A 26,215-nucleotide genomic window follows, 5' to 3' on the forward strand; every position below is an offset into this window, starting at 1 on the left:
GACTAATTACTACTGATGAAGCTAAAATGTCATGATCTGCACTAATGATCCCACCAACCATAAACTACAGCTGAGACGGTGTAATATTCCCCAAAATATCACTTTAATTCTGCTCAGTGTAGTTAATTAGCACTAAAGTAGAAGTGGACTCTAAATGTCAAAATGCTCAAGTCAAATTAGACTTTGAAAAAGACTTAAAAAAATAGTAAGTAAAAGTAGCTCAGATTATCATTATCATCAGGGTTTGATCATGGAGTTACTTCCTTTAAGTTTGGTAAGACATCTCATGTTTGTCCCAAACAATACGTCATCTGAGGACAACAAAGTCATGCGTCTGTAGTAAAAAATCCTGTCTGTTGTTTCTGTTAATGGCAGTGTTACAGTATGTTACAGGCCCTGTGTATTCACACAGGTACACCTCTGCCCCCTGAAACTCTTAATCAAATGAAAGGCTAAAATAACAAGGTGAAGTTTTTTTTTAGTGTTCAGTCTTTCATAACTTCAGTGAGAGCCCAGTTTGACCTGTGTCGCCTGCTGTAAGGACAGAAGTGCTCACAGAGGGTCTGAGGAGGGGAAATGTTTGGATTTTATAAATAGTCATTTGCATTTACCAGTTTGTGTAAAGCTTGTACATTGGTGTCATTAATAAGCCAATGGCATGATGTAATGTGAAAGGGGTCAGAATACAACACGCCCTCTTTAAAGCCTGGAAACATGACATCCATCAGTGCTGATGTGTGATGACAAGACAACAAACTTGCTTTGCAATGGAGTTTGAAACCTATGATCATGTTTTTGTTCCTTCAAACTTTTGAAATTAGAAAACAGAAGCATCTCATACTGAAAATCAAATGCCAGCTGGAGTCATGAGTATTTGGAGATCTGAGAACAGGGTCATGGGGCAGAAAAGCCAGAGGAACTGTGGACTAAAGAAGCTGAGGAACTGTGTGTTGTGTATCATCCTGAGATCAACACAGTCTCTGTGGTATCTCAGGGTTCCAGTGCTGTAAATCATACACGCTGCTATTACCTCAGTCACTGAGTTTAACCTCAGGATTCATTTTCTGCCTTTCATTATGTATCTGTGCTGCCTGTAAAGAACAGGCGTGTGAAACAAATGATCGCCTACAGAGATCTGGTGTATAGATCCGAATTTCAGCTCTCTTAATCCACTGCTTTATTTAAAAATAGATTGTTTTAAATAGGCTAACTTTAAAAGGAACAATTTGTTTGAAATAAGATGATAAATACATTTTCAAATTCTTTTTTTCAGTGGTCTGAATTGAGAAAAGTCCATTTCAGATTGTAAATGAAAGTAAAATTACATAAAGTCCTTTGGGTCATTCTCACTTTGTTTCCTGCCTTTTCATTCACTTTCATTCAACATGAACAAGTCAAATTCAGATGGATGAATTTTAAAACACAAATCTCTCGCCATGGAAACGGTCCTGTGTGGCATCAGAGCAGGGAAGCAGCAGAGTGCACAATGTCCATTGTCTTGATGAAAGTCTGTACTGGGTCTGTCTTCTCTGTCCTCGGATGGACCTGGATAGTGCAGGAGCCTGTGTTGGACTGAACAGACTCTGAGCCCTGCTGAGGGAATCGAGGAAGCCACATCTTTACAAACCTGAGACAGATGCAGCACGCAGGGCCTGTCCTGGTGGTGCACAGAGAAACAAGACCCAGTCCGCCAGAGAAGGAGTGGACATGACCAGAGTGAGAGGAGGACACACACTTCAGTAACCGAGGAAAAAACATAATGTAGTGAGATGTGAACTGAATGAAACAGCTGTGGACAGAGAGGACGTTTCTCTCAGTGAACTATGGACTGTGGACGACAAGTGTCTGAAAGTCACTCAAAGACCAGTGGAAACCACATTTTTACAAGTTTTAGTTTACAGGGATGTACGGTGTATGAAAAAGTGTCTCTTTGTACCCCGTTTCCATAGAAACATCTCATTTACATATATGGTTTAGTTTTTTTAGTTCCTGGGATCAGAATTTGTCCTGTACAAAGAGAAACTGGCCTGAAAAAGATTAGCACCTTTTACATGTGCACTTTATACTGTTAACTTTAAAGCTAGAAATGTTTTTTTTCCCCCACTCAATAAAAATCTTTGTTTCCATAGAATACAACTGCAGCCATTATTATCATTATGGTCTCCAGGCCCAGATCAAAGGGTTTAACCTGAGGAGGAGGAGGATGGAGGGAGGGGAGAGAGGACGCTGGAAGAGGAGGAGAGGGAGTTTGAGTCTCAGTGGAACCGCTGGACTCCAAATCTCAGATCTTTGGTGTCCCGGATTTCAATCTGCAGGAGAAACAGAGAAGAGACACAGCGTCTGATTGGCTGTGGCAGTTACGACTTCTTAAAGCTGGAAACTGAAAATAAATTTGGTGAAAAATGGAAAAATGTCAGAAATGCAGAGGGAAGAGTCAGGACTCATGCATGTCCTGTCAACACTGACAGGCTATACCTCTGACTCAAAGGGGTCAAAAGTATCAGACTGTCCTCCAGCAGCCATAGTAATTATGAGGGGAGGAGTAGTGCTATGCTGCGACCTCACAGGGTGCAGGGAGGGCTGAGTCTTCCTGATGATTGACTTTCCAGGCTGGACAGGAGCAGAATGGCGTCCTCAGCATCATCATAACACTCGTCACCAAGGAGATCCAAGTTAACATCCTCCTCTCTTTCTGCCACTATGCTCCCACTGGGATTTGAGGAGCTGGCTGAATGGAGGGGGATGAATTTGGCATTGGGGCACCTTGATCATAACCCCCCAAGCATGTGCTTGCTGAGGACAGCTTATCTGACACTGAGGTCAGCCTTTGAGGCCTGAATACCACTACACAATACTCCAGGAATCTAGTTGGCATTTCACTCTGAGTGAAAGCACCGCCTGGGCAGCATCCCTGCCCGTGCTGCCACCAGTGTTCCCCAGAGCAGAACCTGGAAGCTGATGGGGAACAGCAGTAGCTAGCTATCCACACAACCACTCACGCACACCTTGATGTGTGATTTCTGTTGTTGCTGCAGACAAGTTGATGTTTGCATATGCTGATCAGATGAATAAAACAGCTTCCTGTTTTTGAGAACATGAATTGTTCTTCTTTTAGAAAGGATGATCCAGTGCACAGCACTTTTCTGTGTAACTGGACTCCCGTCAAAGTAAATCTGAATTTAAGGGGAAGTCATCCTTTAAATTGCGTTGGGGGTAATGTAGGTGACAGGTCTGACTTTAAGATATAATCAAAAGAGCTCCTGTAACACTTCATTTGTAGCAGTTCAGGGCTGCTGCCCACTGAAGATGTGTTGTGAGCATGTGTTATAACGATGGGTTTGTTCTCTGATGCTGGTTTCACACTGCAGCAATAAACAAGTAGAAGAACAAGCAGAAGCAGGTCCAACTACACCTTTATTTTTAAAAAATGGGCTTCCATATTCTCTGCAGTGTCACCTTTAAAGCACATTTTTGTGTCTCAGCCAAGTGAATTATTTAAACGTAGAATTTTCTCACTTTGTTATCTCACCTGTTTTATTTATTTATTTTTTCAGTTTTTCACCCCCCCCACATGCATTCGATCTGGACTGGATCACTGTTGCTTCTCACTTTCAAAGTTAAGTTTTGAAATTTTAATTATTTATTTGTTTTTGACTTTGTATCCATGTGTTAGGGTTTATGGGTTTTAGTGGTAAGCAGAATATACACATTCAGTGAACAAGTGAACACACGCACACACACACTACCATTACCATGCAATCATTCATAACCACAACACCACACACTCAAGTCATGTGACAACAGTGGCAAAGTATACTCACCCTTGACACAGCAAAGTCTGTGGAAAAGACAAAATGAGAAAAACATGAATCTTATTCCTTTTTTACCTGTTACCTGAACTTTGTTTTATTCTATATAAAGTCTGCAGTGCACCTACAGTGCACCTACAGTATGTTCCTCTGTGGTCCTACAAATGAAAATGTGGCTCTGACAAAATCCTTTCCTAATACCAACCACAATGTCCAAGGCTGGAGGAGAGTTTTCTTTCTCACACCACAGGTGAAAACAAACGGAGCTGTACTCACTGGTGATATTCTTCATTGCATTACACTGGCTGCGTGTGTGTAGCTGTGAACTTATGTCTTGATGTGTGTCAGAGTCACAGCAGACCTGATCCCTGAGTTTCTTCTTCATTTCCTGAACATCCTGATTTATTAAGCACAGCTGTAGAAGACTGCGCAGACTGATCTCAGCCACAGAACCAATGGACGTGTTCCCTGAACCACATTGTGGATGTTTGTTGTGACAGCACACACACAAAGACAAGCAGCCTTTCGGTGTTGCTTCCTGTTTTATCTGAAGTCTGCACTCAGTCAGTCTCACTCTAGCTATAATGTTCCACACAGGCTGCAGGTGTGTTGGCAGATATCACTGCATGATACCTGCTCACTTGGTTTTACACTGAGAGGAATAAGGACAGAGAGAGAGAGAGATGGACAAACACAGAGGAAAAAACAAGAGACATTGAGAAGGACTGAGACACAAATGGAGAAAAAGTGAGAGTTCAGACGGAGATGCATGAAGAGACAGAGGAAAGCACTGCCTCGTCCCTCTGGAATCTGACATGTAACCATGGAAACTTCCTCCACATGCACTGAGAGAAATTGGGGGAGTTTTATTCTTTGTTTCTTGTAACGCAGTCTTCACTTCCTCTGATGAGGTTGCAGAAAAAGCTATGGCAAACATTTACTGTGACACGTCACTTATAGCAGTCACAAATAAAACAGCCACAGCTGAAGAATTCACTGCTGTCACGGTGCAAGTGGGAGGACTCTGCAGGGTTTGTTAGCTTAGTCAGCACCAGTCAGGTATTCTTCAATTACCATCATTATAAACAATTGTGCTGCTGAGTGTCTGTGTCATTGCTGCTGTGAGCTAATATGAAATCCTCCTTCTGATACAACATTCAGGGCTTTTGAATTCTGAATGCATTGTGTATCATTGTGTTTTCCCATTATTTTAGCTTTTCTTAATATTTCTGTCCTCTCTAATTTCACTGAAAATGCTTAGAATTGTTCATTTTCCCATTCTCACCTTTGTTGTTGGCCCTCAGCTCCTCCTGCAGGAAGTAACTCTGCCGGTTCCCCAGCACGAAGGCCAGGAAGGAGAGGATGAGGGCGTCCAGGACGCCGATGATCGCGAGGATGTAGGCCCAGCGCACAGAGCAGTTGCCCAGTGTGTACTTCCCTGTGTCTTCTCCGCACATGTCCCGGATCACTTCAGCGTCCCATCCGTTCGGGAAGATTATACAGCCGAGCACCAGGCACACAGCTGGAGGGAAGAGAGGGATGGATGGAGAGATGACAGCAGGAAGAGTGGATGGATGTATGAATGTTTGAGGTCGGTGGTATGATGGACACAGCACAGAGCAGTGTAAGGGTATTTGGTTTGTGTGGTATTGGATTTTGTCAGACAGAGTATGTAATGAGGAGCAGAACAGTGGGTCCAGGTGAGAGGGTTGATATTCAATGAAAAGTAGTACAGTTCAGTACAGGAAGAAGGTTGAGTAGTAGAAGAAGAAAGTTGGGAGAGAAAATGGGTTCAGGTGTAAAACAGCAGGTCAGACAGAGGTTGTCAGGTTTCACCCTGGGAGCCAGGGTGGCCTTATTGTTTATTTAGTGGTTCCTGTTTTATTTTGGTAATGCTTGAGTTTCCTGTTGTTCACGGTTCTTCCTCTCGTTTCAGGTGTCTTGACTTCCCTCTCCTCGTGTGTGCATCCCACCTCCTGATTACCCTTCCTCCCTTAATATGTTTCACCTGTGTGTAATTGTCTCCCCGCCCCCTGGCGTATTTAGTCTCCGTCCTCCCTGCACTCCTTGCCAGATGGTCTTGTGTGTTACTTGTGTTCCTACCAAGCCTTCCAGCGTTTCTTGTTGTGCTCTTGATACCTATTGTTTGACCTTTGCCTGGATTTTGGATTTCGAGTTTGCCTTCTCCCTATTGTACCTCTGCCTTATTGGACTGCTTGCACGTGTATCGAACCCGGACTGATTAAACCGTTTTTCTGGTTATCGCTAACTCTGACTCTGCGCCTGTGTCCACTCCACTCCCTACCCTGTCCTGACATTACCATCTGGCCAGCATGGACGCAGCAGAGGCAGAATCTATGCGAGCGACCCTTGCCAATCAAGACCAGCTCATTCGTCAGCAGGAGAGTCAGGTGAGCTGCCTTCGCCAGGGAATCCTCGAAATGTCCGACCGACACGAACGCCAGCTGGCGGCTGTCGGCAACCAGCTCAGCCAGCTGGTTCAACAAATCCAACACATGCAGCCTCCGTCTGCTCCCTCTGCAGTTCCTGCTCATCCAGTCGAGACCCCCGCTACCCTCTCAACCGCTCCCCTTCCCGTGCAGTTGGCCCGGCCGGAAAAATTCTCTGGAGAGTCTGGAGACTGTCGGTCCTTTCTCACTCAGTGCGAGTTGCACTTTGAACTCCTGGCTCCTGCCTACAGTACAGACCGAGCTCGCATCGCATTTATCATTTCTCATCTGACGGGCAGAGCGGCGGCATGGGCTACGGCGGAATGGAGCCGAAAGTCGGCCACCTGCAACTCACTCTCTGCCTTCATCGAAGCGTTTAAACTGGTGTTTCAACACACCAAGCCAGGGAGGGAGGCCGCCAGAGCGCTCATGGGAGCGCGACAGGGAGGACGACGGGCAGCGGACTTCGCCGTTGAATTTAGAACTTTAGCAGCGGAGAGTGGCTGGAACGAAGAGGCACTCTGCGACGCTTTCCTTGCGGGGTTATCGGGTGAATTAAAAGACCACCTCACTCCGCTGGATCTGCCATCCAACCTGGACAGCCTCATTAGCCTGGTCATACGAATCGACAACCGGCTGGCCGATCGTCGGCTGGAGCGTCGCAGAGAGGCGATCAGACCCGCTCAGCCAGAACGCTCCAGGGAGCGCCTCGCCCCTCCACTAACTGATGTTCTGTCCTCTCGCCCCGCAGAGCATTCATCCTCTCCTCAGGCGACGGGGGAGCCGATGCAGCTGGGTCGCAGCCGTCTCTCCGCAGCGGAGCGACAACGACGGTTCAAGTCAGGTGAGTGTCTTTACTGCGGTCAGGAGGGTCACTACATCAGGGAGTGTACGGTTCGCCCAAACGCCCCAGCTCGTCCCTGAAAGTGGGCACATTGACGAGCGGAACCCAAGCGCCCACTAAACCCGTGACTAGCCTTATCATTGAGGCCCAAATTGTTCTAAGGGAGGGGGAAATTCCTGTTAAAGTTCTAATTGACTCTGGGGCGGAACAAAATCTTTTAGATGCTGAATTGGCCAGGCAGGCAGGCATCGGCTCTGAGCCCCTTCCTAAACAGATTCCGGTCACTTCTCTAAACGGCAGTGTAGTCTCTACCGTACAGTTTCAAACTGAACCCGTGCATCTGATTATCACTGGTAACCATCATGAACATTCTCAGTTTTACCTTTTTTCTTCACCCCAGATCCCTGTTGTTCTGGGACACCCCTGGTTATCTCTCCATAATCCTGTCATTGACTGGTCTTCCAGCCGAATAACTAGCTGGAGTAACTTCTGCCATGCTACCTGTCTGCGCTCAGCTCAGCCCCCTAGTAGTGACCACCCAGCCCCAGTGGAGGCGCCGCCCTCACCTGATTTAACCAATGTTCCCACCGTGTACCACGACCTGGCAGAGGTTTTTTCCAAATCCAGAGCCCTTGCTCTTCCACCTCACCGGCCATATGACTGCCCTATTGAACTGTTGCCGGGAGCCCCTCTTCCCAAGAGCCGGCTGTACAGTCTGGCCAGGGCCGAGAGAGAGGCTATGGAGAAGTACATAGCTGAATCGCTGAACTCAGGGATAATCAGGCCTTCTACTTCTCCTGTAGGGGCAGGATTTTTTTTTGTTTCCAAGAAAGACGGTACTCTCCGTCCATGTATTGACTATCAGGGGTTAAATAAAATCACTGTCAAGAATAAGTATCCTCTGCCTTTGATGAACTCTGCCTTTGAATCCCTGCAGGAGGCGAGAGTCTTCACCAAGTTGGACCTGCGTAACGCCTACCACCTGGTCCGCATCCGGGCAGGTGACGAATGGAAGACGGCGTTTAACACGCCTTTGGGACATTTTGAGTACCTAGTAATGCCTTTTGGGCTGACTAACGCACCTGCTGTGTTCCAGGGGTTAGTGAATGATGTACTCAGGGACTTTCTGCACCGTTTTGTATTTGTGTACCTTGACTACATTTTGATTTTTTCTAGGGACCTGGATGAACATAGGCGGCATGTTCGAATGGTCCTCCAGAGGTTATTGGAAAACAAACTGTTTGTCAAAGCAGAGAAATGCGAGTTTCATTCCGCATCTGTCACATTCCTGGGTTTTGTTGTAGCCGAGGGGGAGCTGAGACCAGATCCCTCCAAGGTTAGTGCGGTGGTCAACTGGCCGACTCCCACCACCCGCAAACAACTTCAACGCTTTCTGGGGTTTGCTAATTTCCTCAGGAGGTTCATCAGAAACTACAGCTCTGTTGCTGCCCCGCTTACGGGTCTCACCTCTCCCTCCACTCCGTTCCGCTGGACTGAGGAAGCTGAAGCTGCCTTTAAACGGCTGAAACAGCTTTTCACCTCCGCGCCAGTTCTGACCCAACCGGATCCATCCAGCCAGTTTATCATAGAGGTTGATGCCTCTGACACTGGAGTTGGAGCGGTCCTGTCCCAGCGCGCGAAGGCAGATAATAAACTTCACCCGTGCGCATTTTTCTCTCGTCGGCTCTCTCCGGCTGAGAGAAATTATGACGTGGGTAACAAGGAGCTGCTAGCTATTAAGTTAGCGTTGGAAGAGTGGAGGCACTGGTTGGAGGGGGCGGTCCATCCGTTTGTGGTCTGGACAGATCATAAGAATTTGACGTACATCCAGACCGCTAAGCGGCTAAATGCCAGACAAGCACGGTGGTGCCTGTTTTTTGACAGATTTGACTTCAACATCACCTACCGCCCGGGTTCTAAGAACATTAAACCAGACGCTCTGTCCCGGTTGCACGAACCTGCGGAGGCGGAACAGGTACCTGTAACCATCATCCCCTCCTCCTGTGTGTTAGGAGCGCTTACCTGGCAGTTGGAAAAAGACATTAAAACTGCTCAGGCCCGGGAACCTGACCCCGGGGGAGGTCCCACTAACAAACTGTATGTTCCTAAAGTAACTCGTCCGCAGGTTCTGCAGTGGGCCCATTCCTCTCGGCTCACCTGTCATCCGGGAGTCAGGAGGACAGTCTCCTTCCTCCGGCGCCGTTTCTGGTGGCCGGATCTAATCAAAGACACCAGAGAGTTTGTAGCAGCATGCCCGGTGTGCGCCCAGTGCAAGGTTAGTAACCAGCCTCCAGTCGGACTTTTGCATCCTCTAGCTGTCCCGAGCCGGCCTTGGTCTCATGTGGCCGTGGACTTTGTCACAGGGTTACCTCCCTCTTCAGGAAAGACTGTTATTTTAACCATCGTTGACCGTTTCACTAAAGCTGCACATTTCGTGGCCCTATGTAAGCTCCCTACCGCAGCGGAGACAGCCCGTCTTATGATTAAACATGTCTTCCGTTTACATGGAATTCCTGTGGACATTGTTTCTGACAGGGGACCACAGTTTGTCTCCCAGGTGTGGAGAGCATTCTGCTCCGCCTTCGGCGCCTCAGCCAGCCTATCGTCGGGCTTCCATCCGCAGACCAACGGCCAAACGGAACGAGCCAACCAGGACTTGGAGGCAGCCCTCCGATGCATTTGCCTCCGCAACCAGTCGTCCTGGAGCACCCACCTCCCTTGGGTAGAGTACGCACACAACTCCCTTACCTCTTCCGCCTCTGGACTATCCCCCTTCGAGTGCGCTCTGGGCTACCAACCACCTCTGTTTCCGGAGGAGGAGAAGGAGGTGGCGGTTCCTTCGGTCCAGCATCAGTTCCGTCGCTGCAGACGCATCTGGAGGGAGGCTCGGGCTGCCCTGCTCCGCTCATCAGAAAACAACAAGAGGCTGGCTGATCGACACCGCACCCAAGCTCCCACCTATGTTCCAGGTCAGTCTGTTATGCTCTCCACTACACACATCAAGCTCCGGACAGAATCAAGGAAACTCTCACCCAAATACATCGGTCCCTTCGAAATAGAGAAAATCATTAACCCTGTGGCAGTCAGACTCCGTCTTCCCAGGTCTCTCCGCATCCACCCAGTGTTCCACGTATCGCAAATCAAGCCACAGGTCACCAGCCCTCTGCAGCCGGCATCCCCTCCACCACCGCCTCCTCGGCTCATCGACGGTCAGCCAGCGTACACGGTCCGCCGACTGCTGGACGTCAGACGGCGGGGCCGGGGACTTCAGTATCTGGTTGATTGGCAGGGGTATGGTCCGGAAGAGAGATCATGGGAACCAACATCCCGCATCCTGGACCCCGCTCTCATCCGAGAGTTCCATCGCCGTCACCCGGAGAAGCCAGGTGGTGCGCCAAGAGGCGCACGTTAAGGGAGGGGGTACTGTCAGGTTTCACCCTGGGAGCCAGGGTGGCCTTATTGTTTATTTAGTGGTTCCTGTTTTATTTTGGTAATGCTTGAGTTTCCTGTTGTTCACGGTTCTTCCTCTCGTTTCAGGTGTCTTGACTTCCCTCTCCTCGTGTGTGCATCCCACCTCCTGATTACCCTTCCTCCCTTAATATGTTTCACCTGTGTGTAATTGTCTCCCCGCCCCCTGGCGTATTTAGTCTCCGTCCTCCCTGCACTCCTTGCCAGATGGTCTTGTGTGTTACTTGTGTTCCTACCAAGCCTTCCAGCGTTTCTTGTTGTGCTCTTGATACCTATTGTTTGACCTTTGCCTGGATTTTGGATTTCGAGTTTGCCTTCTCCCTATTGTACCTCTGCCTTATTGGACTGCTTGCACGTGTATCGAACCCGGACTGATTAAACCGTTTTTCTGGTTATCGCTAACTCTGACTCTGCGCCTGTGTCCACTCCACTCCCTACCCTGTCCTGACAGAGGTTACATGATGTTCACAAGATGAAAGTAAGAGAAAAGAGGAGAGGCAGAGGAGAGAAGACAGAATATTGTTTTTCCATTTCACTCTGTGTTGTCAGTGCATTCTGGTATTGCCAGTATCTGCCTCATCACTGTCTCTTCCCTTCTCTTTTCTTCAGTACAGGAAAGACTCTGAACTGACAGAGGGAGAGATGGAGAGAGAAGAGAAACTAAAGAAAGTCTGACTGAGCAGAGGCACATCACATCACACTCACAGCCAAAACGCGATGGTTCTTTAAACATCATTAAAGGTACTCAAGGTTTCTTCCTGTTCAGAGGTACTGTCGCCTTAAGTGCTTGCTCTGGGCTCAGGCTCTGGGTCTCTGTACAGCGCCTTGAGACGCAGAATTTGAACCTCAGTAACTGGATGTTCGGATATTTTCTGATGCAGTAGTTCATCTTTTTTGATGATGATTGAACAGGCAGAGTTTAAAGCGTATCCAACAGTCAGTCATTTCATTGTTGTTTAATCCACACATGAACTTTGTGGGTTTAGGAGCAGTTACATCTTGTTTATTACCCACGTTGTTGTCATTGTGTCTGTGCAAAGACCAAAACCAAAGCCTGTGTTCACCTGCTGTGTTGGTTGAGGTTAAGGAAGAATCCTGGTCTGGTTTAGTACAGAAAAAGTTCACAGTGCCTTCAGACACAACGTGTTTATGTACGTGTGTATATAACCAAAACCACGATCACAGTCACTGACCTTAACCAAAGCACATTTGTTGCCAAAACCTAACCACAGACAGGACTGTGGATCCAACCACCTCCTGGTGGCACCACGGCTGTTATTAAATGTAGTGCTTCATTCACTCAGCCATTCAGAAATAAAAAAAAAAAACATTACCTCTGAACATAATACAACCAGTGATTGTGTTGTTATCACAGTGCAATAGGGAAAACAGTTTAGCAGCACATGAATGTGATTTATAGGAGACTGTGTTGGTGATGGTTCTACATCCTCAGCTGTTTACAAGATGAACAACAGTCATGTTCCCACACAACCTCAGGGAGCTCCACCAGCAACAGCTGGAGCTGAAGCTACCATCGTACAGGACAGTCGTCTTACGCTGCCAAGACAACAATATAAAACATTAACATAATGACTGTCTGTACCCAACCTCCGTGTCCATATGAGCCGAGCCTCCTCCAGACTTAATGAGAACAGTCATGTGACTATAAGAAACAACGTCCTGCTTCTTTTCTCTGTCTCAGTGTCTCACATGGCTCAGTGAGAAAGACACCAGTCAAGTCATCATGCACTGATGTGAACCAAAATATCTTAAATGATTCTATTTAGCTCGTGTGTGAAAGCTAAAGTTAAAATAGAAACTGGTACGCTTATCAGTAGTAGTCTCATTATTAGTCTGGCATTGTAGTTTAATTATTATGTTTTATAATAATAATGTTAAATTATACCTTTAAAATGAGACAAATGTTTTCTTCTTCGTCTTCTCTCTCCCTTTAATCAAACACAACGAGAAGGATTTATTAATTATTGACAATGACGAAATGCCAGAGGAGTCTCAGAGGAGAGGGAGAGTGAAGCTGATTGGCTCAGAAAAGAGGAAACTAAAAACACGGGGGGGAATGAACAGACTGAAAAACTGGACCAGATGAACTGTGACAGCGAAGTATTTAGAGTTTCATAATAATCAATAATACAAACATTTCTTTAAACCTTATATTCACATTTACACATCATGATGTGGTGTGAAGAGCTTGGTATTTAGTTAACTCAAACTAATGTAGAGCATTTTGTAGGCGTAGCAGCTTGTGGCTGTCAGAAATGATTTTTTTTTTTAAATTAAATTAAATTAAATTTAGAATAAATTAAACACACCTCTGGACACCACCCTGAGGGACCACCCTGGGAAAAGCTAGAAAAGGCAGAAGACTTTGGAGTTCTGCATCAACTCTGTTTCACTCTCATGCAACATGAGATAGACCAGCAGGTGAACTCCAAAGCATTTATTTAACTTAAAAAAATAAGGGAAACACTCATTATGTAATGCAATGAATGGTATTATAATATAAACAGATGTGGTGAAAACAGCTCAAAATGGAGTTAGATGAGAAGATCAACACCTCACCACACACACACAGCGTGAGGCTGGTTCCCCTGATGCTTCCCTTGAAAAGAGGAAAAACTAAAACATGTTCCAAATGTGTGTCTTACACACATCCGTTTTATATCAGATAGAATCAGGGAAAAGTGTGTGCACGTGCTCCCATAAGGCCTGAGTGGTCCCTTGGTGTGTAGGAGGTCCAGCTGAGGCCAGGCTGGCCCTGACAGATGGGTCCCTGAATGCCTCATTTACTGGACCACTGCTACTGTTCAGAGCTGTGTGTGTGTGTGTAGGACATATAGCACTGTAAGTTTCAGACACATCAGCATGTTGAGTCAGTTAGTAGTTAGACTAAGGGGCACCTTAGTGTCTGCTAACTCCTGAGAAAATATATCTGGGAGTTTAGCCGCTCAATACTCCACTGTGTTAATATGAAATATTTTTCTGTGTGTGTGTGTTTGTTTGTGTATCTGCTGCTGCAGGAAATGAATCTGATGAGGGTGGTGTCACTGGACCAAAACTGTACAACTGTACAACTGTGGGAAAACAAAGAAGGGATGATGGTGACCCAGGAAGAACAGAAGCAACAAACATTCCCACAGGTGAGTCAGCACATGTTTGCAGGTATTCCTGAGTCTCTCAGATTTCCAAAACTCCTTGACACAGTGTCACACAGACATTACACAAGCCTGAGCCATGTTGCCTCTGTTTTCACTGGCACCCTGACAACACGACAGCCAGTTTCTGCATTGCGCTTTGGAAAACGGCCACAACACGTTTCATGTGGTGTAAAGAGTTCGTGTGCTCCCTGTGGTTTTCCTTTAGTCCTGCCTGACTGACACAAGTGAACAAGACTCTCTCTTAATAATTCATCAAGCATCATTTAAATCTGTTACAGGGATGCTGGGGAGGTCACACTGCTCAGCAGCTAAACCCTGCTCTCTGCATGCATGATGGTGTGTGTGTGTGTGTGTGTGTGTGTGTCTGTGTGAGGCCTTTGTAGCTCAGTACTGTCTTGTTCCCGTTTCGGAGGCATCATGTTTCTGAATTAGAAGTTTGCACTTTGACTTCAAGCTCAGTTTTAGTGTCTATGTTACAATAAACCACAAATACAACATTAGGGTCATTACAAAGTACATTTGCCAGATATAATACAGGAAGAAGGCAACAGAGCATTAAGAGCTAAAGCATGCTGACCCTCATCAGGGACGTGGTATACAAATCAGCTGGGTTTATAGGAAATGTTTTTATAAACACCACTAATGTTATCAGTGTCCATTTGTTTTTAATAGGAGTGACTATGCATAGTCAAAGATGCAGGTGAAGTATCGGTTAGTGTGTTTTCACCTCATCCACAGATTTTCAAAGAGTGGAACTGCTCCAAAAAACGGTGAAATATAGCAGCAAAGTTTATATTCGATTAGCTGAGGTGAAAAAGTCAGTGAGGCTGAGGTGTGTCACTTAAACGTCCATTGAAACTATGACTGGAGAGTTAAAAACATCAGATCTGTCCTACATCACTAATACATTTAACACATACAAGCTTTATCTCAGAAATATGTTAAGTACATTGGGCATTAGGACAGACATTGTGGCTCCTGCTGACCCCTTCTTTTTTAGTTTAAATGCAGCTTTAGGGCCAGAAAAGTGCAGGGCAGTTTGTTCTTAAATCTGCTATGGATGTTAGCGTGATGATTACAGCCTTGAAAAGGAGTCATGAGTCTAATATGGATATTACTGAATGTTACAGAACCTTATGTTCTTGGAGATCATACATATCCAAATCTAATGTAAGAGCTGACATGAATGTTACTACAGAGCATGGCCCTCACTCTAACACTGCTTACACAACAAATACACAAATGTATGCACAAGTTAGTTTTTGCCATATTTAGTCAACTTCATCTTTTTTTTTTTTTTTCAGTCAGTTTTTAGGCCACTGAAACATATTTTAGTTTCATCTTAGTCAAACAAAAGCATGAACATTTTATATTAGTTCTAGTCATCAGATCAGTTGCCAACAACATTTGAATCTTGTTTTAGTAAAGATCATCAGTGAACATTTTAGTCACACTTGCTTTCAACTAAGAAGGAAAACAAAATAATAAAATAAGCCACAAAATAAAAGTATGTATGATTGAGAATATGGCTTCAGGATGGCTGTGGATCAGGAGGGACAAACCACAGACTGATGTCTCTTGGACACAGACTGAGAACTGATCATTGGTGTTGCACACTCGCGGAGACTAAGAGGAACAGAGGACATTTTTTTTTTTTTTTGCTTTGTAAAAATAATTTTATCTATGTTTTTATTTACAGTTCATATCATAATAAAAAACACACTAGAACTGAGCATCACTCAGAAATAAACATAATCTAAAATGATCAGGTATATTTCTTTTTTTTTTGTCATTTCAGTGTGTCCCCTCTCTTTCTGAAAACAAACCCATCAACATTTGGCGATGTGAGCATGACATATGGACAACACCTCACCAGATGGGACAGAGATGAAGCCATTCATCAGAGATTCCAGTGCATCACATGTGAAAATGTGTGTGTGTGTTAGACTTGGAGAAAGAGGTGAGTTGAAGGATTATGTGTGTGTCATTTGCACGCATTTTTGTTTTCTCAATTTGTGCAACTGTGACATATGCAGCATTTGTCAATTGGATACAACCAATCATCCCTATGGCACTACAACTCAAGATAAATGAACACACACACACACACACACACACACTATGCATACCATATGTTCTCCCAGTTTGCTTAACATTAGATGCAACTCACAGTCCTATCTAGAGCGCCAAAGCATGACGAGGGGAGACAGACAAAAGAGCCTGAGCAGATGAAAGAAAAGAGAGAATGAATGAGGAGGGGAGGAGAGAAAAAGAGGGAGGATGCTGGATGGAAGACCAGGCTGACAGAGCTGGAGAAAAAGAGAGGACAAGGCACTGAGGGTGAGAGGATGGAGAGACTCCGATTCGGGAAAAGAGGAAGGTGGGGTTGCCGTGGCAACTGGCTGGACCTATGAGAAGGAGTAGCTAAAACATATCTGCTTGCCATGTCTCAGAGCCTGCTCAGATGGAGAGACAACAAACAGACATCAAGATGGTCTGTGTGGTTGTTATGAGGATAGATAAGTCACATGACAGTTTTACGAACACACCTAAAGTAACTCCTCTGTTGGAAAAACTTTCTCTTTTTGGGAAAATGAACATAAGATATGCTGTTTTCTTTCTTTGCGTGTTCTGTCTCGACAGTGAGTCTCACAGTTAATGTCCTACATACTGAGTCCAAGCTGCTGACCCTGCCTTTGTCTGTGGAGCTCTCCTGGGAGCTTTCTCCTGTCCTGACATAAAAGGGACTGTTATCTGACATTGTCAGAACCTGGTGCCTACATTACCCACAATGCAACCCGATCACTGCCAGTTTGGACAGTTAGTCACTGGTTTAGAATGATAACACCAAGCTCATCGGTTTATGATAAAACTGAATGAATGGCTTCCACTGATGGAGTCAGTGCTGCACTCACACAGGTGCACACATACTGTACATTTGTGTACGCAGCCTTTGCTCGCTGTTTGTTTCTCAGAAACACCAATTGGATTATTCAGCCTTGTTATTCTTGTGGTGGTTGGGACAGAACATGCAGTCGTGTCAAAGGAATACAAAATGCTCTGAGGGTAGCAAGCGTCCCAGAATAACCCGTTAAATTTGTACATAGAGTGCCGTTATATAATGTTTGGATTCAGTGGGTCCAGTGACCTGTGTGTAAGGCTGCAGACAGACAGAGAGGCTCGCTCATGGATCATCATCTGCCCCAGAGCAAACAACAGATTAGAATAAACAGCACCACAGTCTCAGGTCGCTTCTGAAAATAAACAGCCAGGGCTCATTAGAGGAAAACGTCTTGAGCCATTTCAAACAAGATTTTAGTTTGCATCAGCTGTGCTTTGTTAATCTCTTGATTCACAGTTTAGCTGACTTCACCGTGCAGCTCTGAGTTTATGACCAGTAGTTTATAAAGTTGTTTATGAGGTTTGTGAGGAAATATCACCCAGGAGATTTGTGTTTAATCTCATCACATTTTATGATGAATATATCTATATTTTGACTAAATCAAGGAGCTGACCATCCATAGAAAACGGGTACATGATCCACACAGCTGCTTGGATTCTCTGGATTCTTTTTTTTCCCTTTCAGGTAGACTCCCATGATGCACCTGTGATTATCTGCAGGTGTGGGCGGCCTATAAAAACCTGCCACACCTCCCCACTCTCTCTCTCGCTCTCTCTTTCCTTTTTTCAGCCCCTGTTTTTGAATGAACAAACGTAGTAAATTCTCTGCTTTTTACGTACTCGATATGTTGCTTCCCTTTGATCCGGAGTTTGTAACATTCTCCTTTTAGTTCTGGTTTTGTTCCTCACAGAAACGTATGGCTGAATTTATCTGCCAGTTGATGCTGGGCAGGTAGAAAACAATGGGCCTAGTGCTAAAATGAGCTGAACTGCAGAGTGGGGTGAGATAATTCTCTGTGGGTTTGACATGAGTGACACGTTCTGAACAGATTTTTTTCTATTCTTTGGTCATAGCCAATCCAAGCTCAATTAAACAACAACAAATCATTACTAACTAGAACAGATTCTGCTTGGAAGTTAGAAAAGTAAAGAAAGAGAAGAGAGAAAGTGAGGACGTGATCCTGGAGGACCGTGTTCTCTGAATGTAGGCTAATTAGTCACAAATAACTACAGCCTGCTGCAGGGATGGCAGTTTCTCTTGTTCGCCTTCTTTCTCCTTCTTTCATTCTCTCATTACTCGCTCTCTAATACATGGATCAGGGTGAGAACAACAAAGAGTGTGTGTTGCTGAGATCGTGGACTCCGGTCTTATCTCTCAGGGGAGATGTGTTTCGTTAACATTGTTTTTTTGTCATTAGATTGAGAGGATGTTCCCAGAACCAACTCAAGTGTTTTTTTTGTAGCATGGGGAAAAAAACCTCTGTAGCCTGCTCCTCCTCTATCCTCCTCTACTAGCATAACACATCTGAATCTCCAGCTGAACTGTCCATGGTTGAATTGCATTATGGATTATGTAGGCATTAATTTTGGATGAGGAAAAAGAATGTGTGGACAGTGCTATAAGGGTGCAATGCTTAATCAGTGGAGTTCTCTTACAAGCTTTATATGGTTCATTTATGCCAAATCCTAGAAGACCACAAGACTAGTTACAATAGCTATGACACTGAACCAGGAAACCTGAGCACATTACTCTTCCTCCTAAATCTTTCCTCTGACTTCCAGTTTGTAGGACATAGCTGCTAGTTTCTAAATCGCTTCATGGCCTAGAGCCAAAATGCATTAGGCCCTTTAGGTCTTTGAGAAGCAGTCAGCTGATGGTGTTTCCATTTAGAACCAAACTCGGTAACACTTCATTTTGCTGCACATGGATGGAACTTCCTGATAAAATGAAGTATGCAAGGTATGCATCAATGCAACACAACACTGTGCTTTTTTTTTTAAATCCATCCTTTCTTTATTTGATAGTTTAGGTTTAGGGTATGATCATTTGGAGTTGGTGCAGAGCAGCTGTTCTTCTGGTGTTCCTGACTGGGTGAACGTCTGTTGGGCTGATCTGCAGTCTGCTGGCTCACAGCGGAGCTCCGTCGCAAGGTCCAATGTCCAGGAGAAGCCCCAGCGTGGAGCTGCACCACAGAGCTGATTAAACTATCATCTGTATCCGGCCTGAGAGCATTAGGCCCAGCTCCAATCCCATTAGACTCCTCACCGACACACACAGACACACAGACACACAGACACACACACACACACACACAGGCAGAAATACTATACTTATAGTTTAGCTTTAGCTTGGCACCTTCCTGCCAAATACACAACATATGTGCACAACTTAGTTCATTTTTTCTGAAAAACTTGGTGAATGCAAATGTTAACTTTACCTTAAAATGTACCTCCCTGTAAAGCTCAACACCTGGCACATGACAAGAAGTGATGGCAAAGTTCAAAGTCTCATGATTAAATCACTTGACTTCTGCTGCCTGATTCCTCTGTGCCTGGATCTGAGTCCTCTTGTCTCTGAACTGAAAGAATTGTGTCTTCAGACCCGAGGATGATAAACATGCTGGGTGTGGCTGAGTCTGACTGACTCAGGGTGATCTTGCTGGCCTCTCTGTATTCTTCCAGTCCAGCAACACTCAAACTAAACCTACTGTAAGCAAACCAGAGCAGCCCTGTCTTCATCCCTCTCTCCACCAATGTCCACCAGAGTGGGACTGCCTTCATCGAAGGCCACCGGACCAGTTTTACCCAGAGGCAGGACAGAGGAATCTTAATTGAGTGTAATTATATACATATCAGACACAATGTCTGTTTTCTCAAAGTAACTGAGCTCCTGCATAGTTTGCCACACAGCCACTAACTGCAGAAGCACCCTCAGGAGTACATGTACCTCCAGATGGGAATCACTGGTCCATGCTGACAAAGGGAAACATGGGATTTTCTGTCAGTCCTTCACTGTCAGAGAGACTTAAAGCTTTAGCTAAATTTACACCAGACAAACTGTATCAGTATCCTGCTTCTGGTGTCAATCAGCAGAGGACATTTTCCACTGTGTCTGACCTGCTGAGTACAGCGTACAGAGATTGATTTCCAGATATACAGTCTAAATTTAAGATGCAACGCTCTAACTGGGAAGGAAGTTAAAGACATGAACAGTGTCAGAGAGTGTTACCTCTGCTCTCTGCGGGAGGTGAAGAGGAGTGAGGAAGCACTCAGGGTCTGATCTGTGAGCAATGACGGGTTTTGCTTGGCATGGAGAATAATTGATTGAGGCGTAACCTCTAGGGAGAGAACTGAGGATCATGGGTACACAGAGAAGCCTACTGTGATGTGAAACCCCAGGCAGTCTCCCCTCTGATTGGAGATTAGCTCTGCATTAGCAGGATCTCAGCAGGGGGCTCTCTCTCTCTCTCTCTCTCTCTCTCTCTCTCTCTTACCACTCACATCTTCGATCCTTTCTGTTATCTGCTGGATTTCTTTGCTTCTTTAATTGCTGTTCCTCTTAACTCACATTTGATCATGTCCTTCGTGTCTTAATGCATCCATCACCTTTCTTTCACTGTTTTACACAGGTGTTCTAAATATCTCTCTGAAATCCTAGAGTTATATTTTCTGCATGGTGATGGAGATGAAAACCATAAGGACGATGTTTGCTTTGTGTTGCTCTTCTCATCAACAGATGCAAGGGAAAGCCTCATGGGAAAAGGCTGATGAGGCCATCTGGGAGCAGATTTTAGAAGATGAACGTCTACAGGATCATTTGATGTGGAGACTCATGGGGCTTTATCTTTGTGAATCATTGGCTCACAGAGAACCGCAGAGGCAGAGGTATGGATGTGTTAGTCCACACTCTTTGATTATTTCACGGCAAGATCAAGGTGCAACGGTGCAGCTTTATCAGTTAATGGAGCGACCCAGCTCATCAGTCATCACCAACACAAACTACAGCTTTTTCAATTCAACATACGGCGTTCAAAAAGCCTGCTTCCACTACACTCACATCAGTGTATACTTTCTCCAGAATGAGAGTTCTACACATGTGGTGGGATAACCTGTTTATGTTTGGGCCCCTACTGAGCCACAGAAATGTATTCAGGAATAGGCACCATCTGAGCTCAATGTGAACGACAGCAATTCTTAAAACTAGATGTTGACACAGCAACACTCTGAAAAACAGACTGACATGCAGTGAGTCTGGGGCTTATGGGGCCGCTCGTGGTCTGAGGTACAGCTGTTCCAGTTTACTCAAAAACACTTCTTAGAAAAGTGTCTTGATTAATCATTTAAAAATGCTCGTCACAACCTCCCAAAGTGTCTTCAAATATCTAAATCCTCAATCCACCAGTCAAACACCTGAAAATATTTTGTTTGTTATCATATGTGACAAGTGAAAGCAACAAATTCTCACACCTGAGAAGCTGGAGTCAGCAAATGTCTGACACATTTTCTTGACAAATGACTTAAATGTTTATTCCAGTGACAAAACAAAGGAAGATTCATTTTTTTCAGCAGCTAATTGATTGTTCGACAAATAGTTGGAGAGCTTAACACAGGGCCTTTGAAAGTCAGAGACTGGACTCAAAATCAAGACAAAAGTGATTCAATAAAGCAGAGTAAAAAAGAGTTTTAAGTTACGTACCAACATTCAGGCTCCAGGAGTCATAATGTAAAGTGTAAATCTGTATATGGCACAATGCTGCCACACTTCCTCAGGATGACTGCACAGTGTGCTGCCTTTGAGAAGTGGTACAACTTTTGGCAAAGACCAGAGAGTTTACACTCTACCCAGCCTCTGCCCTACTACCACTCGATACTCCTTCTTTTAGCTAGTCTCTCCCGATAATCTGTCCAACTTTCTCCTTCCTCACCACCTGAAGAATCTGTTGGGGAAATAAACCCGTCCCTATGAGCATTTTCTGGCACCTTTTACAGCTGACAGTCCATTTTCCCGAGAACTTGTGTGCGCTGCACCATTTTGCACTGACCCAGCAAATCACCTATGGGGCCTATCTTTTATAGATCACTGAGCTTACAGCTGAGCTCATGCCAGCATTTAAAATGGTCACAAACATGACATAATCTGCTTGCCCGTTAAGGGGAAATACAAGACAGCGAACAAAACTGCGTTCATGGATGGCTCCTTACTTTTGGGTCATCGGAGCATGAAGAGGAGCTTTCTGAAACACTGAAGCCTATAATACAGTAAGTAAGAGCATGTTTCCCTTGTTTCCTTTCCTTGTTTTGCTTCTTTGTAATCTGGCGAGTATTTGAGCATGTGTCTTACGCAGAAACAGAGAGAGTTCTGTGAGTTTTTCCCCACACCAAGAGGAAAACTGTTAAAAATCACGAACAGATGAGACAACATTTGTTCCAAATGTGTTTGTGCTCTCAGAGAAGTGTTGAGCTAATTCACCATAAGTGTGATGTCAGTTTCACACTTCTGAAGCTTCTGCTGATACTCGATGTGTCGACGGGAAAAAAACCACCAGCAGGCTCGGAGAAGCTGAGGAGACGGGAACAGGAGGAAAACATGCTTGTGGAGGATGAAGGAGAAGAAAGAACTGGAGGCTGTAAATGGGAAACACAGATTCACAGAAGAACACAGAAGATGTGTAGGATGTAATAAATGAGGTAAGGACTGGTGATATAAAAAACCATGTCTCTTTTTAGAACCAGGACAGAGGCTTGCACATTTGGAAACTTCGGCACAGTAACCAGTGATGTGCAATTTACAACTGGAGAACACAACATTATAGCTAGCTGCACCCTGTCACACTGAGATAAAGTTTGGTACAGTTATGTCTTTAGCACACTGATTTAATAAGAACATAAAAGTGAAATGATATTTGTCAGTTTATCCATAGGTTCTAATTTTCTTCAGTGAATTTAAGAATTAAACCTGTTTCAGTTGCTTTTTTTTTTTTTTTTGCCTCAACACTAACACATTATTATCTTAACTGTGTGTGTCTGCGGTTTGGTGCTGGGCAGGTAATGTGCTCCCAGCTCATCAGAGCTGCCTCCTGCTGCTGCTGCTGCTGCTGGAAACTCTGCTGAGAGCGAGCCAAAACAGTCAATCTGAGAACCACAACGATGAGATGAAACGTGAAGGTGCTCAGTAGAGCTGAGGGACGCTGTGGGTAATAACTCTGTGTGGGCTTCTCACTACAAGAGACTCCTTACACAGTCATTTGATCCATTATTCATGTAGGAATATCACTTGGAGCAGCTTTAAAGCTGATATTAGTATAGTTTGAATATCAGTGATAAACAACTGGAAATTCATTACATCATAAGGTGAGCTGCCATCAGATTTGTCATGATTTTGCCATGAGATTTGTGTTTCAGCATCACTACCATGGTGAGCGTTGTAAGGTGGGTGGGTGTTAAACATGTGATTGTGTTAGGTCACATGTTCAATACTCTTCATCAATAATGCAAGCATCCCATTTCTGTTCTGTATTTGTGTTTTTATATCATGATCATCATCACTCATCATGTCACATCCTGCCTTTTACTCTGGTTCATGTCAACATAAACTTCTTGATTTCTGAATACTGAAATGTCCATAATTAGCTAATATCCTGTATTTTTCTAGTTCCACTCTTTCACTTCCCCTCTCCTTCATCTCTGTATTTCTTTATCTGTCCACGTCTCTCTTCACATCGATCTCTCTTTCTTTTCTTGCCTCTCTCTCTAAGGAACAGGGAGCCAGGCAGTCCGAGAAAAAGTCAATGATTTCCTGAGTCCACCATCATCCGCATAGCCCCGGCTTCAGCTGCCTTGTTGGAAAGAATAATCTAGCCATCAATAACTCCTCTCAGATAATGTCAGCCCTTCCAGACCAATGCACAATTAACCTCCCACGTCCCACGTCTCACCCTCCACCCCCTTCTTCAACACACACCACATCACAGTGCATCCTCTCTCTGAGGCAAATAGGAGTGAACTCTGGCTGGGCCCAACGAAAAAAAAAAATCAACAGAAGCCACATCAAACCTCATCTTCAACACAGTGAAACCCCCTCTCACACCTACCAAGAACACTCAGCAGCTTTTTAAAACTGTTTGAGATCAGTTTCATCTGCATCACGTCGACTTATTTCCTAATTCGTTTGATGAGGAGTTTACCAGGGGATTCTGTCATTTCCTTTAAAAACTGGGAGGAAACACTTGTAGGATCCACCTGCACTGATGCAACCTGTTCAATGCTCACTGATGGTCAGCAATACAGACAAAACTGAAAATCAGTTTAATACAATTTAAAAAAACCTTGCATTCCACAGCATCTGACACTGATGGGAACTGAGTCTTTTCTCCAATATGCCCCTCTCTAATCTGCCCAACTGTATTTATCTGAAATACAATCACACACAAAATGCAGCCTCTACATGGTGTTTGTTCCCAGTTTTGCACAGATGAATGAATGCACTTCATGGGCATACATTACTGAAACGCATGTGCAGATCATGCATAATGCAGGATAATCTGGTAGGCAGATATGGCAGCCAAAATAGAAGCTGTGATCTTTGATGCAACATTAGAGAGGGCATTTCATTATCATACTTCCATACAATTACACACATTATCTCAACCAGTCCAATGAAAAAGAACAGGCGGTGTCAGAATGATGAATACGGCTTCGAGGCCTCTCGTTGTTGGCAAAATATCTGGTGACTCAGGCGACTGACTGCTGCCTGAGATCATTTTCTTTCAGGGACAGTCCTGAATGCCCCTACATGACTTCCTGACAGACTTTTGGGAAACTTTCTTAGATCTTTGCTCTCTATCACTAGACAGATCCTATTTCGACTCTCTTCAGAGTTATGGGCAACAACAGAGAGAGGGAAGGATGCTGTGCTCATTCTGTGGAGGATCAGGGTGATGGTGACATTTCTCACAGAAATCAAATGTGGCCTAACACATGATGAGGTGAGGTGAGGACACTGATGCTCCTCCTAAAAGCCCCCCTCCCCCCCGCCCAAACATGTCAAAGTGTTTTTCATCCTTACCACACAGCAGCTGCGTCCAGGCACAGGTCTTGTAGACCGTAGTGGTGTTGCAGAAGAAGAAGAGGGTGAAGCAGCCGATGCAGCTGAGGATGAGCACCATGGACATCAGCACGAAGAAGGAGGCAACCTTGAAGGCTCCCGACGGGATGGAGCTGAAGTCAGAGAAGCTGCCCTGGCACAGGAGCTCCCGGCTGGATTTCCCGTTGCCCACGCAGTAGTGGAACAAGCCAAAGTAGCCAGCGTGGGGGGTGTTAACACTATCACCAATCCAGTAGGGCTGGATGAAGACCACCACGTTGATGATGGCCAAGCAAATGGTGAATATGGCCCACAGGACACCGATGGCCCTGGAGTTGCGCATGTAGTTGTCATGGTAGATTTTGGAGGCTTCTTGCGAAGGCAGCATTTTTCTCTAACACCCCCCACCCCCTCCCCGCCCCGCCACCCTCTCCGCGCACAGCCGCGTCAACCTGGTGTTCCCTCTCCTCTTGATCCTCCTCTGTCCGTTGGCAGAATGGATGAAAATGTATTTAAAAAGAAAATGAATCAACCAGCAGATCTGGATCCTGTTCGCTTTTTTTTTGGGGGGGGGGGGGGGGGGTTGGTCTCACCTCTAAATGCTCCCCCCTCCTTCCTCCCTCTTTCTCTGTGATCAGTTAAATCAATTCAGTGGCGAACCGTGATTCACTTGACGGGAAAACCCCCCTCCTGTCCTCCGCTCCTGTCAGCGCTCAGAGAAGCAGCAGAGCCGACAGCGCACGGTGCCAAACGCAGCGCTTCACCTCCGCTTTCTGATGCACCGTTATCCGCTCAGCTGTGAGTCCAGAGCCGAAACAAGAGATGCGATACTCCCGCCGAGTGTCCCCGGTATGATGCTGGATCTTCCGCAACTGCACAGGTTCAAAAGAAATGAACGAAGACAGTGGTGGAGCCTTTGACATGCTTCACTGAAGAGTTCAACTTGAACAAATAAAATACATTAAAGGTGAAAAATATTAAAAAAGAAAATAAAAAAAAGATGAGAGTCTGAGTTTACATGAAAAAATATGGATCAGTCCCGCAACACTGCACACACCGACAACCCCATGGCTGTGACTGAGGATCCTGTGGCTCCCTCTCTCTCTCTTTCACTCACTCTCCTATAGTGTCTCTCCCTCTCGCCCCCTCTCCTCTCCCTCACACTGTTTGCAGAGCTCTCTCTCGCTCTCTCTTGCTCTAACCCCTTTCTCTGCTTTCTGCAGTCACTTCAGTTCAACTCAAAAACCAACAAGAAAGTACACACATGTATGGTTTTGCTGTCTGTGTGTGTATATATGTATGTATGTGTGTGTGTGTAAATAACAGTTCTACTGTTTATGTACTTTCATGTTGGTTTTGCTATATATGTAGAGAGAGAGATTTGAAGTTAAAATGATATTGTAAATCCTGCAACATCTATCTATTGATCGATCTATTTATTTATTTATTTGATAAATGAATGTATTTAACACTGAGATACTGAT

The 26,215-nt window shown here is 45.0% G+C and overlaps 1 protein-coding gene across 1 annotated transcript; it reads right to left on the reverse strand.

The window, feature by feature from the left end:
* On the reverse strand, positions 1 to 25,205 carry lhfpl4a (LHFPL tetraspan subfamily member 4a). Its single transcript, XM_041032894.1, has 4 exons — positions 24,714 to 25,205; positions 5,095 to 5,331; positions 3,822 to 3,838; positions 1 to 2,309 (listed from the first exon to the last, which is right to left on the reverse strand). Exons 1-4 carry the CDS (start codon positions 25,117 to 25,119, stop codon positions 2,256 to 2,258), a joined length of 714 nt encoding a protein of 237 aa, XP_040888828.1. The 5' UTR covers positions 25,120 to 25,205; the 3' UTR covers positions 1 to 2,255.
* Between the last annotated feature and the right edge of the window lie 1,010 nt (positions 25,206 to 26,215).

The sequence above is a fragment of the Toxotes jaculatrix genome, chromosome 3, assembly GCF_017976425.1.
Source record: "Toxotes jaculatrix isolate fToxJac2 chromosome 3, fToxJac2.pri, whole genome shotgun sequence".
In the NCBI taxonomy this organism is placed as follows: Eukaryota; Metazoa; Chordata; class Actinopteri; family Toxotidae; genus Toxotes; species Toxotes jaculatrix.

What these genes read in the sequence shown, in the direction of transcription:
- lhfpl4a (XM_041032894.1), bottom strand. Translation starts at nt 25,119, where the DNA reads ATGCTGCCTTCGCAAGAAGCCTCCAAAATCTACCATGACAACTACATG. An exon ending in CTGGACGCAGCTGCTGTGTG is followed by an intron (nt 5,332 to 24,713) that starts GTAAGGATGAAA and finishes TCTTCCCTCCAG; the next exon opens with CTGTGTGCCTGGTGCTCGGC.